This window comes from Bufo bufo, chromosome 1 (genome assembly GCF_905171765.1).
Source record: "Bufo bufo chromosome 1, aBufBuf1.1, whole genome shotgun sequence".
NCBI classification, from domain to species: Eukaryota; Metazoa; Chordata; class Amphibia; order Anura; family Bufonidae; genus Bufo; species Bufo bufo.
In genome coordinates, this window is record NC_053389.1 from 752,334,586 (window position 1) to 752,351,307 (window position 16,722).

Below are 16,722 nucleotides of genomic sequence, written 5' to 3' on the forward strand. Positions count from 1 at the left end.
GTATACACAGGCATTTTGTCACTGCACAAATAATAGTAGGAGATGAACATACCCCACAGCACGCAGCTAGTTCAGTGTAGCAGCAAACTGTTCCCATGCTCTCTGCACAATTCCAGACCTTAGCCTTTGACCTATTTTGATTAAAATTAAATTCTCGTCTAACTTTATTTTTTAATTTTCCAAAAGTCGTATTTTAGGAATCCTTATGAAATTCTACACTACTCTATAACTGGACAGGGAATTGTTCATTGCCAACATAGTTATTAACATTCTCTTTTCTTTAACGTAAGCCACCTCTCTGGTTCAGACCACCACGTCCTGGAACAGAAATGACATTTGAGATCACTGAATAAACATCTTGTAGCTATAGCACCAGGCGTGTGACATCTGTACAAGCACAGACGTGATCTAAGAACAAAGTTGCACATGATTTTGGCTATTAATTAGGTACAGGCCTGTTTACTAAATGATTCACTAGCTTCTTCCTGAAAGACCTGAAGCTTAGCCTGATGTATATGGAATCGTGACAGATTAACCAAACCACCATTCCTTAAAACACACCACGGCCACAAATGTTGCAGGAATTATTTTGAGTGCCATAATTTTTGCATTGCATTTTTGTCTGGCAATGAAACAGAACCAAGTTGTATCTACAGAACAGTGAGTAAAGCTACTGCATTAAAGGGGTTGTTTCATCTCAGTGTTACCAAGGCGAGATAAGACCTAGTCCCAACCAACAGCGGAGAATGCCACCGCTCGTTGTTCCAGTAGCTCCCATTGCTATGCTGCTTACCTAAATCATAAACCGCATAACTTGCTGTGTTACCACAATGGGAGCTATTGAAAGAGTGAGCGCCTGCACGCTCCTCTGTTTCCTGTCCAACTGGTGGTCAGGACTGTCTTATCTTACCTTAGTAATGGCAAGATGAGACAACCCCTATCAAGGATTAAACAAATTAGCTTTGCCACAATGTACCCTTGTCCCAAATGCAAGAGGCAATTTAGCATGACAAAAGTTGTGTATACCCAATTTCCTTGACAAATAATAGATTAGACAGCATGTAAAAAGTTAGAGAGGTTGCAGTATATTGAACACAAACATTGCAAAGCCAGATGTAGATCACACAAGTAGACAGATTTATTTGACCAAGCTCAGCTTGGCAGACAACATAATGTAACGCAGAAGATAATTCCCATCATCAGGAAACATATCTAAGATGCCAGCAGTGATGGATTTGGCTTTTCTAGTATATTTTACATCTAGCTCTCTATATATCTACATCACTGCCTCCTGCATTTAATAAATAGGGAGTTCAAAGCAACCTGTTCATTGCTGGTGGTCACCAAACTGAGTGCGTCCAATGGCTACAAAGAATTCGACGAAAAGCCTTTCTGAAGTCCTGGTTGAAGATGGTGTAGATAACTGGATTGAGGGAGCTGTTACAGTACCCTATCCAGAAAAAAAACTGAAAGACACTTTGTGGGATGTAGCACAACTCAGGACATATGGCTCCTAGACTGTAAGTGAAGAAGAAAGGAAACCAGCACAAGACAAAAACCCCAATGACCACAGCCAGGACAAAGGTGAATCTCTTTTCCCGGTTGATGTGGCTTTTCTTCTTTGTCGCGGAGATGGTGTCTTGCGACTTTTTTGGCTGCAGAATAACCCCTTTGGGTGTAACAACAGTGTCCATGATGGAAGGCCCATGGCCGTTTGTCTCTTTGACTTTGATGGACAGCGCTTGGTCAGTACACTTCTCCTTTTGTCCTGGAAGGGATAGTTTACCACTACAATGGATGTCAGCATCGGGCTTCTCACATGAAGTTGTACAAGTCTGAACAGGTAAATTCTCCATGATTTGTTTCGTCTGACAGTCAACTGACTTTTGTTTGGGTCTGTTGCCATCCTTGTTCTTTTTGCTCCGACGTTTGGCTATGAGGTAAATTCTCAGGTACACCAGGATCATGATCAGGCAAGGTGCAAAAAAAGAGCAGATACTGGAGGACAAAATATACCAGGGGTCTTCATTCAACTTGCATTGAGGTTTCTCATTTTTGTGGTCTTTCTTTTTGCCCTTGTAAATCAATGGAGGCAAAGAAATTAAGGCTGCCAGAGTCCAGACCATTAGGATAATGCACTTTATCCTTCTAGGAGTCCTCTTGGAGTTATACTCAATGGCTTGACTGATAGACCAGTACCTGTCCAAGCTGATTGCACACAGGTGCACTATGGAGGACGTGCAAAACAGAACATCCAGGGCCAAATACATTTCACACCAAGTCTTCCCAAAGTACCAGTATCCCATTACCTCATTAGCCAAAGAGAAGGGAATAATCAGAGTAGCCACAAGGATGTCCGCTGCAGCTAGAGACACCAGGAAGAGGTTCTGGGGAGCTTTCAGAGAACGGCTGGTTAGAACAGCTATGATCACTAAAACATTTCCAAAAATAGTGAAAAGGATGAGAAAGGCAATGATTGCTGCTATGACAGCGGTGGTTTGTATTGAGTAAGAGAGAGTAGGTGCCATGTCTAGGACCACAACTGAAGATTGCTGTCCTGGAAGATGTACCAATTGTCCAGGCTAAGGAAATCTTTCTATGAAATGTTTAGGCTCCATCAATCCATAGATTTGTCCATGCAAGACTAGTTTTCAGAACTTCATGAAAAGTTCAGCTGACCAAGTTGTAGTGGTAGACATCAACTAGTTCTTGTGGTTAAGGGATATATCCAAGTGTTGTAGGAATATCCTCTGAGCAAGGTCTTCTCTTCTGTTTGCAATGAAACTTAAGGTCTTGCCTATACTTCTCACACCGAAGTGAGAAATGCAGATTTTCTGTGCTTTTAAAGTATTGAATGTTTAGTGCCTCCATCCCTACCGTGATGTCACATACTCAACAGCTCAACCCACTTTCTCGGGGAGGGAGTCTCAACCTGAACCCTCTTCACTATACAGATTTATTCCCGAATTGTGTTCCACACCGCACTTCCTCCTACTGTTTATTTGTTAGCAGAGAGTTTAGTGACTGCACATTACTCACAAAACCTCCGGGAGTGTCATTACTAATCTCACCAGCATTCAGATAATAGCATTCGCTGCTTCAGTCACAGTGCACAGACATTAATGTCATAGCCTCCAGGATATATTCCACTTGATGCAGAAAAAAATCTGGATATTTTTACAGTTTATAGTTGATCTTTGCAATAGTCTTCCGATGCTCTAGTCAGTGACACAATATAACAGTTAATGTGTGATATTGGTGCAATATATACCTATATAGCAGTATTCTGCTTTAGTGTATTGAATAAGTAGAGCAAATGTAGCCTGTGTGCTTGAAAAACAATCCGCGTTTTAACCCTTTCATTATCCAGATTTTAGTTCAGCACCAAGGATAGCACAGGCAAATCTGCATCATCAGCTCCCTCTACTGATCAGAAGACATTCTACATCCCAGCTGTTTGTTACAGGAGGTTTATTATGTTCATAGACAGAAGGGACAATACAACTTTACATCATCATCAGCACTGCCCAACATATAGATCATCAATAGCAATGTTACTGGTGCCCGATAGTGCTATTACGCCTTCCACAACAACCTAAAAGATGGGGGGGCAAAAGACACCATTAGCATTCCATGCTCTTGCACACAACACATAGGTGAAAAGAAAAGGGTTTACATTAGAACAGCTCTATACCATCCTATTTTAGGCAAAGTAGTTGACACAATTTCACCTGAAGAACAGAGTGATTTTGGAAGCGAGAACTTTCCTGGAGTCAGGGCAGCAAGAATGGGTCAATGGCTGACCGGGTTCAAAGGAGGTAGATGGGTATGAGGGCCCAGTCTGTCCATTCAGCAGTATTGTAAAGAGGTCCATCCATGAATATGTCAATGACCACCCTATAATGTACCCCACCCATAATATCCAGTTTATTAAAAGTTTAAATTATAAGCCTCATTTCTTCTAAAATAATAAGTCATCTTTGGTACCACAGTTTCCTATGTTGTACAACATCATGAAATCATCTGAAAGCTGAAACTTACATGGGCATTACCATACATAAGATAAGATGGTAGCATTATTAGGGCTTTAGTCCACTTTACATGATCTTGACCACCATATGACCACAAAAGTTTCTCCTCCATAGCAGAAGATGAAATATAGACATTCAGAGTACCTTTGAACAAAAATAAAAACAAAAACAGGTCATTACAGATTAAAATAATGCATCCCTGGAGTATGGCTTCATCAGGTGATGAGAGCTTTTTTTGAGGACCACTGAAATAATTTCAGAACCGAGAGGCCTACTCATGGAATAAAAAAAAAAAAAAAAAAAACATAACACCATATGTGATGAGTTGTACATCATCAAGCTTGTTCACAAAACAATTAAGTAGGTGTGCCAGAAGTTCCCATTGTACATATCTTCTACAGCAAGACAAAATGTCCAACTGAACATTACAGAGCGACCCATGAAATTTAAATCATTCATGATACTTAGCTGCTCAAGATAAGCAATCTAGGAAATTTCTACAGTGCCCATTTTGCTTTGGTGGGCATTTGATTACACATGGGTCATGTAAGAAAAATGGATTCTGGTAAGTGCAGCCTGCTAGAACAGCCCAGCATACTTACTAGTGTGCAGTAGGGTGGAGCCTAAGGAAGGCTTAGTCATAACTGATGTTCACATTCAAGTATGTACCCCTAGTAGATTGGATGTTGGGACATGGAAACAAGCAATAGAGCGCACATCATGCACAGATACACATGTAATATTCCTCATACATCCGTTTTAAGATTAGATCATGCTATCCTATATATAGATAGAGATAAACACACACTGCCTGTCCCAAAAAAAAAAAAAAGTCGCCACCTGGATTTAACTAAGCAAATAGTTATGAGCCTCCTATTGGATAATTACTGCATGGGCGATTATCTTTCAGCTGGCAATAAGTTATTTAACCCCAACTGGTGCAATGAGTTGCTTCTCATTTCTTAAACAACCATGTTGAAAGACACATCTCGTGGTCGTGGAAAAGATGTTAGTCTGTTAGAGAAGGGTCAAATCATTGGCATGCATCAAGCAGAGAAAAGATCTAAGGAGATTGAGGAAACTACAAAAATTGGGTTAAGAACTGTCCAACGCATTATTAAAAACTGGAAGGATAGTGGGGACCCACATCGTGTTCAAGGAAGAAATGTGGCGGGGAAAAAAATCCTGAATGATAGTGATCGGCGATCACTTAAACGTTTGGTGAAATCAAATCGAAGAAAAACAACAGTAGAACTCAGGGCTATGTTTAATAGTGAAAGTAAGAGCATTTCCACACGCACAATGCGAAGGGAACTCAAGGGATTGGGACTGAACAGCTGTGTAGCCGTAAGAAAACCACTAATCAGTGAGGCAAACCAGAAAAAATGGCTTCAATTTGCTAGGGAGCATAAAGATTGGACTCTGGAGCAATGGAAGAAGGTCATGGGGTCTGATGAGTCAAGATGTACCCTGTTCCAGAGTGATGGACGCATCAGGGTAAGAAGAGAGGCAGATGAAGTGATGCACCCATCATGCCTAGTGCCTACTGTACAAGCCTGTGGGGGCAGTGCTATGATCTGGGGTTGCTGCAGTTGGTCAGGTCTAGGTTCAGCAACAGTATGTGCCCCACGAATGAGGTCAGCTGACTACCTGAACATACTGAATGCCCAGGTTATTTCATCAATGGATTTTTTTATTACCTGATGGCATGGGCATATTCCAAGATGACAATGCCAGGATTCATCGGGCTCAAATTGTGAAAGAGAGGTTCAGGGAGCATGAGACATAAATTTCGCACATGGATTGGCCACCACAGTGTCCAGACCTTAACCCCATTGAGAATCTTTGGTATGTGCTGGAGAAGGCTTTGTGCAGCGGTCAGACTCTACCATCATCAATGCAAGATCTTGGTGAAAATTAATGCAACACTGGATGGAAATAAATCTTGTGACATTGCAGAAGCTTATCGAAACAATGCCACAGCGAATGTGTGCCGTAATCAAAGCAAAAGGCGGTCCAACGAAACAGAGTGTGTGACTTTTTTTTTTTTGTGGCGACTTTAAAAGCAACTAGCATGAGCTGCAAGAACTGGAGAAACAAAGGTTGGGGATGACCACATTATACCATAGATTCACCATATCCTTGAGGGGTCTTGAAATAACTAAGGCCTTATTTCTGACGTAACAGCACCCAAGGAGACCATGAATTCCAAATTACATAATGCAAGTTTTTCTGATCGACTGGGCTCTGTGACAACAGAGCTGAACCTAGTGGAACTTAGCAAGCTTGCTATTTTCTCTGCTGCCTTTGCAGCACCTGTCCGGACGACCAAGGACTGGCGTTCTGTCAACACCGCTGGACAGCAACACTCATATCACATGTCTGCAGGCAATACCAGTTACCTCTACAGCAAAGACATTTAGTGCCGCTTCCATTAACCCCCAGTGTGCCGGACCATTGGTGACTGGACTTTCTGCTGTTTAAACAAAGCTCATGCTCCTCTCATATTTCCTCTAAGCCTATGAGTACAGTCACCCTTAGGCCTGTAATTATCACACTGGTATAGTGTCCCTGCCAATCCACAAACAGGGCATATGCCCCCTATTCATCAGGCCCTATAACGGATCAGTAATTGCTGGAGTTGGTTCCTATGGTCGCATACAACACTGCCCAGAGGCAAAAGTCTCCCTTTAGGATCATACAGTGGACTCTCAACTTGAGGAGTTATACTCCAATTTTTCTGAATCCCTTAACTGGAGATGTATATGCCTGCACTCATATTACCTGCTACATAGCAGTGTCAATTGCAATACTCCTCTGAAAAACTCTACTTTATTTGACATCAACAAATATGCCATCAAGTGGACTCACTCGAACAAGTGCAGACAAACATCATCTCACACTCAGGAGTAACTTTGTGCTTACAGATCCATGATGCACACATTAAGTTATATGTGAATCTGGAGGACCTAGAAAACCATAACCTATGGAACAATCTCAGAATCTATGGTATTCCTGAAACTGGCTACTAAAATTATCCTCACCGCCCTAACTACAATTTTAACTGGTCTCCTAGATGACGATGATGACCAACATTTGGTTATTGATAAAGCCCACCATGCATTACACCCCAAACCTAAGCCTACTTGAGACATCATCTGCAGGATTCTGGAATTCCGCAGTAAAGAAAAGATTCTTCAGAGTGCCATATCCACTGAATCTCTTATGAGAATGCTGCAGTTAACATTATTCAGGACTTAGCACCTTCTACCCTCGCCAAAAGGTGCATACTTGAGCCATTCACAGATACCCTTCAGCAACATCAGTACCAGTTTCACTGGCTATTTCCGTTTGGCATATCCATCTCAGCCAATGGGAAGAGATGCACGCCCGCACCTCTGAGGAAGTCACCAAAATATCTGCTGACCTCCACATCATCCTGGATCTTCTTCGAGCCATGAAGATGTCCTATGCTGCTAGCAACCTGCCACCTCTTTCTATCCTCTACTTCATCTGCCGATTTAATCCGTCCTTACCTGACCATTTCATTACTCACAGTTGAAACCTTCTGACCTTGTGATGAGTATTCTCTTTAGCTTAAAGGGCTTCGGTCACCCCACTAAACTGTTTTTTTTTTTTTTTTTGTGTACTTATAATCCCTATCCTGCGATATTGCTATACCTTATGTTATTATTAATTTTCGTTCAGTAGATTTAGCAAAAAACATACTTTTATGATATGCTAATTACCTTTGTACTATATAGCATTACCGTCCAAGCCCGCGTGTACATTACTGTTAGTTTTCTGTTCTTCTGATCCGTCAGAAGAAAAAAAAAAGCAATAAAACAGATCCTGTATTTTAAGCATCAGTTATGCTTAGTTATGCACATTTTGGATCCATTTTAGCCATTTCCATCTGAGATATTTTAGACGGGGAAAAACAAAATACTTAAATACATGAAAAAACAGATCTCAGGCGGAAATGGCTAAAATGGATGCAAAATGGGCATAAATGAACACAATGGATGCTTAGAATACAGGACCTGTGTTTTATTTATCTCTTCTTCTGACAGATCAGAAGAACGGAAAATGGAACAGTGATGTGAACGCGGCCTAATGCTTCATTCATATCTCAGGTGACTGTATCCAGCAGGCTGATCCAACAGAGAACATCCTGGCAGAGTTCACTGGATCCAGCATTGCTAGATTCTGCCGTTCATTAGGGATGCCCAACCAGCACCCTCCAGCTGTTGCAAAACTACAACTCCCAGCATGCCTGGACAACCTAAAGCTTTTAGGGTATGCTGGGAGTTGTAGTTTTGCAACAGCTGGAGGGCTGCAGGTTGAGCTTTCCTGCCATAGACTATGGCAGACTACCAGCAGGGTTTCGGCCTGACAAAAACTGTTCTACTGGTGAAGGGCAGAATCCAGCAATGCTGGATCTGGTGAACTCTGGCAGGAAGTTCTTTACCAGATACCGTTCACCAGAGACGTGAACAAAGACTAATACGGCATCAAAGTGCAATGATCAGATTACTTTATTTTGTCCGGGTTCAGAGCTGAACTCCGGACATATCCCCTTTTTCCCCCACTCAGTCCCTGCGACATGAGCATCTGAGCATTTCCCTTGCCCTGCGCTGAATCTGGAGAATTATTCTGGAGATCCAGTGACGTCACCAGATCTGCAGAAAAAGCCCTTGCCCTGCACAATTCAGCGCAAGGCAAGGGAGAGCATTGGAGCATGAAATGCTCCGATGCTCATATCAGAGGAGCTGAGTGGGGGAAAAGAGAGAATATGACAACCCCTGTAACAGTCATAACTAGTAAAGAGTGAACTTGTTTTTCAAGTTTGGCGTACAAGGTTCGGGTTATCTAGGAATCCCGTTATAGATTCCGCTACCACGGACCATAACGGAATTCTATGACGGCATAGCATGGCCAGCATAGACTTCTATTATGATGGAATGCAATACGTAATGCCTCTTATAGGCTGCTGTCATAGAATTCTGTTATGGTCCGTGGTAGCGAAATCAATTACAGAATTCTTAGAAAACCCGAACCTTGTACGCCGAACTTGAAAAACATATATTTAGTTTACAGGTAAATGCCTTTCCAGGAGTTCGGAATGACAGCACCCATGGAGGATGTCCTTATTGGCTTCTGTAGGGACAGGAAGAGAGACAGTTTAAAAGGCCCCTCCCCACCCACCTCTCTCCAGTGTTCTTATAACTTACTACACCAGATAGTCTGCCACATCTTTATTTTGAGAACAATGTTAATTCACACTGTATACAGTAGCAGTACAAGTCATACAAACCAAATAGTGTACAAAAAAAAGGGGGGGGGGGGGGGTAGTATTGGGTGCTGTCATTCCGGACTCCTGGAAAGCCATTTACCGGTAAACTAAATATATGTTTCCAAGACGTCCTCCATGACAGCACCCATGGAGAACTAACAACTTAGAACGTAATCTTAGGGGGGGGCACTGCCTGTAGGACTTTGCGGCCGAAAGCTAAGTCCTGATTGGCCATTGAGTCTAGTCTGTAATGTCTGACAAAGGTAGTGGAGGAAGACCAGGTTGGATCTGATCAATGGAAGCTCCTTTCTCCGCCCAGGTTGTAGCCATGGCTCTGGTGGAATGAGCCCTCAAAGCTATGGGGCAAGACAAATTCTGCAGTCTATAACATTCCCGGATGGTCTCCTTGATCCAGCGGGCTAAAGAGGTTTTAGAGGCTTTGCCTCCCTTGTTTTTACCACTGAATTGGATGAAGAGGTTTGGTGATTTTCTCCAAGGTTTCGTCCGCTTGATGTAGGCGAGGACTGCTCTTCTCACATCCAGACAGTGGAACCGTTCCTCCTGTATGTTTTTGGGAGCGGTACAAAATGAAGGGAGTATTATCTCCTGTTCTCTGTGAAACACAGACAACCTGTCACGAGGGTGTCGAGGACCACGCCTGACTCCGTTATACCCGGGGTCAGGAAGTCGCAGCGGTTGGCTGCACGCTCTATTTAAGATAGGGCTGTTCTCCTTATGGTAGCTTTCTGGGTTTGCTTAGCAAACCCTTTTGGCTCACTCAGGGATCCGTAGCTCCTTCTCCTCAGCTGTTCCTTGTCCAGCACTCCCAGACCTCCTTATATTTCTCTCTCACACTTCTCTGGTTGCCAGAGATAGAGCTTCCTGCCTGGACATCTATTCTGACCTTCTGGAGCTGTGTTGCTGCGTTCGCTGGTAGTTGGTCCAGTACGCTACCCTCCAGATCCCTGTTGGACCTTTTTGGTTTATTGTGGTCGCCCACCTGGGTGTATGTGTTTGTATGTTTTGTCTGTCCTCTCCCTGGTGTTTCCCTCTTAGTGATAGTAGTGTGGACTAGCGATCCCACCGGCCTGTTCACTAGCCAGGGCTCATATTAGGGAAAGCCAGGGTTTAGGCACGTGATCGCCGCACGGGTGAGGAACCCGTCTAGGGACGTCAGGGCAGTCAGGTGCCAGCCGCAAGGTGAGTTAGGGGTCACCACCTTTCCCTCTCCCTTGGGCAGGGCTTTCCCTGTTTTCCTCCCTGTGCGTGTCGTCGGTCATTACACAACCTTGGGTAAAAAAGAATGATCCAACTTAAGAACTATCCTATCATCTAGGACCTTCAAAAAGGGTTCCCTAACTGACGGGGCCTGAATCTCGCCTATCCTACGGGCAGTAGTGATAGCTAGTAGAAATACTGTCTTGAAGGATAGAAGTTTGTCAGATATATTCTCAATGGGTTCGAAGGGAGAATCACATAAGCTGTTCAGTGCTACATTTAAGTCCCACGTGGGAACCATCTGTCTTAAGGTGGGCCACATTCTGGAAACTACCCTGATGAACCTCTTAACCCACCTGTGTTCTGCTAGGGGAAAGTCTAAGCAGCTACTTAAGGCCGAGATCTGCACCTTGAGTGTGCTAGGTTTTAAACCCATATCAAACCCTCTCTGGAGGAAATCTAGTATGTGGCCTAAGGACGGATTTTCAGTCCCTTGGTGATTCTGGGCTAGCCAAGATGAGAATCTCTTCCATATTTTAAGATATATGGCCGAAATTACTGGTTTACGGCCTTGTTGCAGGGTTGATATTACCTGATCGGAGAGACCCTTCTTCCTCAGGGTCTGCCTCTCAGGATCCAGGCAGTCAGTCTCAGCTTGTTGAGATTGGGATGTTCCAGAGGCCTTTGCGTTTACAGGTCTCTCCTGCATGGAAGGGGAAACGGATCTCTGACTGACATTTCCTTTAAGATAGGGTACCAGGCACTCTTGGGCCAGTCTGGTGCAATTAGGATCAGAGTGATAAAGCTGGTCCTCATCTTCTTTAAGACTGCCGGGATTAGGGGCAAAGGAGGAAAGGCATATGCCAGTTTCATGTTCCATCTTTGGGCTAGGGAGTCTACTGCCACTGGATTTCCACTGGGGTTTAGAGAGTAATAACAGTCCAGCTGTGAATTTTCCCTGGACGCGAAGAGATCCATCTCTGGTTGGTTCCATACCTGGCAGATCTGTTTGAAAACTTGCTTGTTCAGGCTCCATTCCCCCGCGTCGATCCTGTGACGGCTTAGAAAGTCGGCTCTCGAGTTCTGAGACCCTTTTAAATGGGTCGCTGAAATGGACAGAACTTCCCTCTCTGCCCATGTGAAAATCTGATTTGCTAGACCCTGAAGGAGTGGGTATCTGGTTCCGCCCTGCCTCTTTAGATAACATACTGTCGTTATATTGTCTGATAATATCCTGACGTGTTGACCCTGGAGAAGGTGCTTGGCTGCTCTCAGCGTCTTCAGCACTGCTTTCAGTTCCCGGTAATTTGAGGACCTTATTCTGTCCCGAAGCACCCAAGAAACTTGGAAGAGAAAATGTTGGTACACATGCCCCCCCCCCAGCCAGACTTGCGTCCGAGGTAACTGTTATGGCTGGAGTCATATTTCACGGCACCCCCTTCTCCAAATTCTCGGGTTCTATCCACCAGGACAGGGATTTCAAAACTCTATCTGGCAATTTTATCCTGGAGTTCAGAGAGCGGTGGTCTCTGTCCCAGGCTGTCAATACTGCCTCCTGGAGGGTCCTGGAGTGGAACTGGGCCCAAGGTATAATTGAAATACAGGAGGTCATCAGTCCCAGGATCTGCATAGCTTCTCGGATTGAGGGGGTTCTCTTTCTTTTGAACGACTCCATCTTTTCTCTTATATTGATTTGTTTCCTCTCCGGCAGAAAGGAGTGCTGTGTCCTCGTGTTCAGGAATTCTTTCCTCGTGTCTGGTACTAGGTCTGATTTTTTATAGTTCACAATCCACCCCAGATCTTTGAATAGGGCCAAAGTCTGATGGATATCCCCCTGCAGCTTTTGTACTGAATCTGCTATCAGCAGAAAATCGTCCAAGTAGGGCACAATTGTAATCACACTCTGGCGAAGGTAGGCCATAATTTCAGATACTATCTTTGTGAAGAGACGGTGGGCAAATGAAATCCCAAACGGCAGGCACTGAAATTGGTAGTGAAGAATCTCCTCCTTGTACTTGACCGCAAACCTTAGATACTGTTGATGTTGAAGATGTATGGGGATGTGGTAGTACGCATCCTTGAGGTCCAATGTGCAAAGGTGAGCACCTAGTGGGATCAAAGGAGTAGTGGACCTTATTGATTCCATCTTGAACCTGTAGTAGGTCACACACCCGTTTAGAAATTTTAAATTGAGGATCGTCCTTACCGACCAATAGTGTCCTGTGAAATGCTGGGGGGGAGGGACCTGGGTAATGGCTCCCAGAACCAGAAGCTTTTGTACATCTGACAGCAGCTGTTGCTGAAGGAGAGGAGACTCGAAGTAAGTCAGCTGGAAGTTTTGTGGAGGAGGATTTCGGAAATCTATCCTGAAGCCGTCCCTGATGGAGTCCAGGATCCACTGATTGTGGGTGACTCGCTTCCAACTTTCCCAAAAGTGATGAAGTCTCCCACCTACCGGTCTGGCGTCATGGTTTCCCTGTGTTGGTATTGGGGTTGAAGAGGAAGCCCCTTCCCCTGCCCCCTTTGGGGTAGCTCCAACAGCCTGATTTACCTTTCCCTCTATAAGACTTGGTCTGACTCTGACCATAGGCTCTACGAAAGGGCTGCGGTTTTTTAGGTCTTTCTTCAGGAAACCCTTTTTTGTTATCAACCGTGTTTTGGAGGATAGAGTCCAAGACTGGGCCGAACATGAAAGAACCAGAGAATGGTATGGAGCAGAGTCTGGTTTTTAGATGCTACATCCCCGGACCAGGATTTGAGCCAGAGGGCACGTCTAGCAGCGTTAGTCTGAGACTGTGATTTAGCTGCAAATCTAATAGATTCCACTGAAGCGTCAGCCAGGAAACTTGGGGCCATTTTTAGCAAAGGGAGTGACTCTAGGATCTCTTCCCTGGATGTCTTAGCCCTGAGGTGATTCTCTAGTTGATTTATCCATAGGATTAAGGCTCTGGAAGCTGAAGTGGCAGCAATGTTAGTGTTAATTGCAGCCCCCTCAGCTGCGACGAATTCTCAAACGGGATTGAGGTCTTTTTTACTACCTTGGCCACCTGGACATCTACTTTTGGGACCTCGTCCCAGAGATTAGTGTCCTTCGGATCAAAGCGCAGTCTGTTTTTAAATTCTTTGGGAATGAAGAGCTTCTTTTCTCCATCTGCCCATTCTTCTGAAATTAGGTCTTTTAAATTTTTATTTACTGGGAAGACCTTCCTTTTCCTGACTTTAAGGCCCCCAAACATTTCGTCTTCAACAGAGGGTGCCTGTTCCTCCTCCTCAATAGCCATGGTCTGCCTAATGGCAGTGAGTAGGGGGTCTAGATCCTCGGATGAAAATAAATATCTCCTTTGTTCTTCCTGAGGATAGGACACCGAGTCCTCATCTTCCATTTCATCTGAAGCACATAATCCCCCCTCCTCTGAATCAGAGTCTAACTGGATCCTAGCTCTTTTAGAGGGGAAGGGGGGAAATGGTACTGGGTCTTGGTTCTGGCCCAAGGTTGCCACCTGCACCTCCTCTCTTACAATAGCTCTTAAATCTGAGAGTAGAGATGACCGCTCGTCCTTAAGAATTTTGGAAAGGCATTCTGGGCATAATTGTTTTTTATATGGCTCCAGAAGCCTTGTTTGGCAGGTCGCACACTTTCTTCCCTTCTTTTTAGGGTCTCCATGTGATTTGTGCCCTGACTCTTTTGTAGTCTAAGGGAAAACTGATAAAAGACTACATTTAGAGTCAAAGATTCCCATAAAAAAAAAAACTGCCTAAGCCATAAAAGCTGCTACTTACAGGGGCCTGGACGGGGGAGTCTGAGCAAGTCTCCTGCTTGTTAGACGCCTGGATCTCCATGATGCAACCTCACCAGGTTGCCATCAGACGTTTAAATAGGTCTTTACTTACCAGTCCGTCCGTCGCCGCCTGGCTCCGCCTCCTCCTGCTCTTCATGGGGGGGGACTTATTCCAAGGAAGAGTCAACCCCCTAGGCATGCGAGGCCTCCTGATTCAGAAGGTCTCCAGCATGCCGATGCGCGCCACCATGACACTTCCGGTGAAGTAGGAGCGCTCGGCAATCCAGGCCTAGCGCGCGCAGGGGAGCACAGGAGCCGCTGTCGAGCCCAGAGCTCTGGAAGGGAGAAGCGCTTCGGCGTCCCCGATCCTTGCGGCCCAGGTTCAGAAAGGTATCGGGGGACCACTTCCCAGAGGGGTGCTGGTTAAGGGAATGCAGGAGTCTGAAGAGGAGAGGAAAGCACCCCCCGACCAGACTCGCCCCATTCCCTACCTAACTTGCTAGGAGGGAGTTTGTCTCACTCCCCCTATCCCAGTAGGGACAGGAAGAACACTGGAGAGAGGGGGTGGGGAGGGGCCTTTTAAACTGTCTCTCTTCCTGTCCCTACAGAAGCCAATAAGGACATCCTCCATTGGTGCTGTCATGGAGGACATCCTGGAAAGTTTGCTTAACACTACACATTAACTAAATGTGAAAACTCATCAAGTGTGTGTTAACTCTGCTACCTCTGTGTGTATGTGAATATAATAAATATATAATATTATATACACACACACACACATATATACATACACTGTACATATAGTACACACATACAGTACAGACCAAAAGTTTGGACACCTTCTCATTCAAAGAGTTTTCTTTATTTTCATGACTATGAAAATTGTAGATTCACACTGAGGGCATCAAAACTATGAATTAACACATGTGGAATTATATACATAACAAACAAGTGTGAAACAACTGAAAATATGTCATATTCTAGGTTCTTCAAAGTAGCCACCTTTTGCTTTGATTACGGCTTTGCACACTCTTGGCATTCTCTTGATGAGCTTCAAGAGGTAGTCCCCTAAAATGGTTTTCACTTCACAGGTGTGCCCTGTCAGGTTTAATAAGTGGGATTTATTGCCTTATAAATGGGGTTGGGACCATCAGTTGCGTTGAGGAGAAGTCAGGTGGATACACAGCTGATAGTCCTACTGAATAGACTGTTAGAATTTGTATTATGGCAAGAAAAAAGCAGCTAAGTAAAGAAAAACGAGTGGCCATCATTACTTTAAGAAATGAAGGTCAGTCAGCCGAAAAATTGGGAAAACTTTGAAAGTAAGGGCTATTTGAACATGAAGGAGAGTGATGGGGTGCTGCGCCAGATGACCTGGCCTCCACAGTCACTGGACCTGAACCCAATCGAGATGGTTTGGGGTGAGCTGGACCGCAGAGTGAAGGCAAAAAGGACCAACAAATCCTAAGCATCTCTGGGAACTCCTTCAAGACTGTTGGAAGACCATTTCAGGGGACTACCTCTTGAAGCTCATCAAGAGTGTGCAAAGCAGTAATCAAAGCAAAAGGTGGCTACTTTGAAGAACCTAGAATATGACATATTTTCAGTTGTTTCACACTTGTTTGTTATGTATATAATTCCACATGTGTTAATTCATAGTTTTAATGCCTTCATAGTCATGAAAATAAAGAAAACTCTTTGAATGAGAAGGTGTGTCCAAACTTTTGGTCTGTACTGTATATACCTCTACTCAGTCACATATATACAGGTACATTAGACAATTAAACACACATCACATACATATGTTCAGAATACAGTACACTACACAGGCATAAGTACACTGCTCAAAGAAATAAAGAACACTTAAACAACACAATGTAACTCCAAGTCAATCACACTTCTGTGAAATCAAACTGTCCACTTAGGAAGCAACACTGAGTGACAATCAATTTCACATGCTGTTGTGCAAATGGGATAGACAACAGGTGGAAATTATAGGCAATTAGCAAGACACCCCCAATAAAGGAGTGGTTCTGCAGGTGGTGACTGAAGACCACTTCTCAGTTCCTATGCTTCCTGGCTGATGTTTTGGTCACTTTTAAATGCTGGCGGTGCTTTCACTCTAGTGGTAGCATGAGACTGAGTCTACAACCCACACAAGTGGCTCAGGTAGTGCAGCTTATCCAGGATGGCACATCAATGCGAGCTGTGGCAAGAAGGTTTGCTGTGTCTGTCAGCGTATTGTCCAGAGCATGGAGGCGCTACCAGGAGACAGGCCAGTACATCAGGAGACGTGGAGGAGGCCGTAGGAGGGAAACAACCCAGCAGCAGGACCGCTACCTCCGCCTTTGTGCAAGGAGGAACAGGAGGAGCACTCCCAGAGCCCTGCAAAATGACC

The 16,722-nt window shown here is 44.3% G+C and overlaps 1 protein-coding gene across 1 annotated transcript; it reads right to left on the bottom strand.

Annotated features, from left to right (window-relative positions):
• Positions 1–1,081: 1,081 nt before the first annotated feature.
• On the bottom strand, positions 1,082–2,876 carry ADRA2B (adrenoceptor alpha 2B). Its single transcript, XM_040414476.1, has one exon. It carries the CDS (start codon positions 2,526–2,528, stop codon positions 1,341–1,343), a length of 1,188 nt encoding a protein of 395 aa, XP_040270410.1. The 5' UTR covers positions 2,529–2,876; the 3' UTR covers positions 1,082–1,340.
• Positions 2,877–16,722: the final 13,846 nt, after the last annotated feature.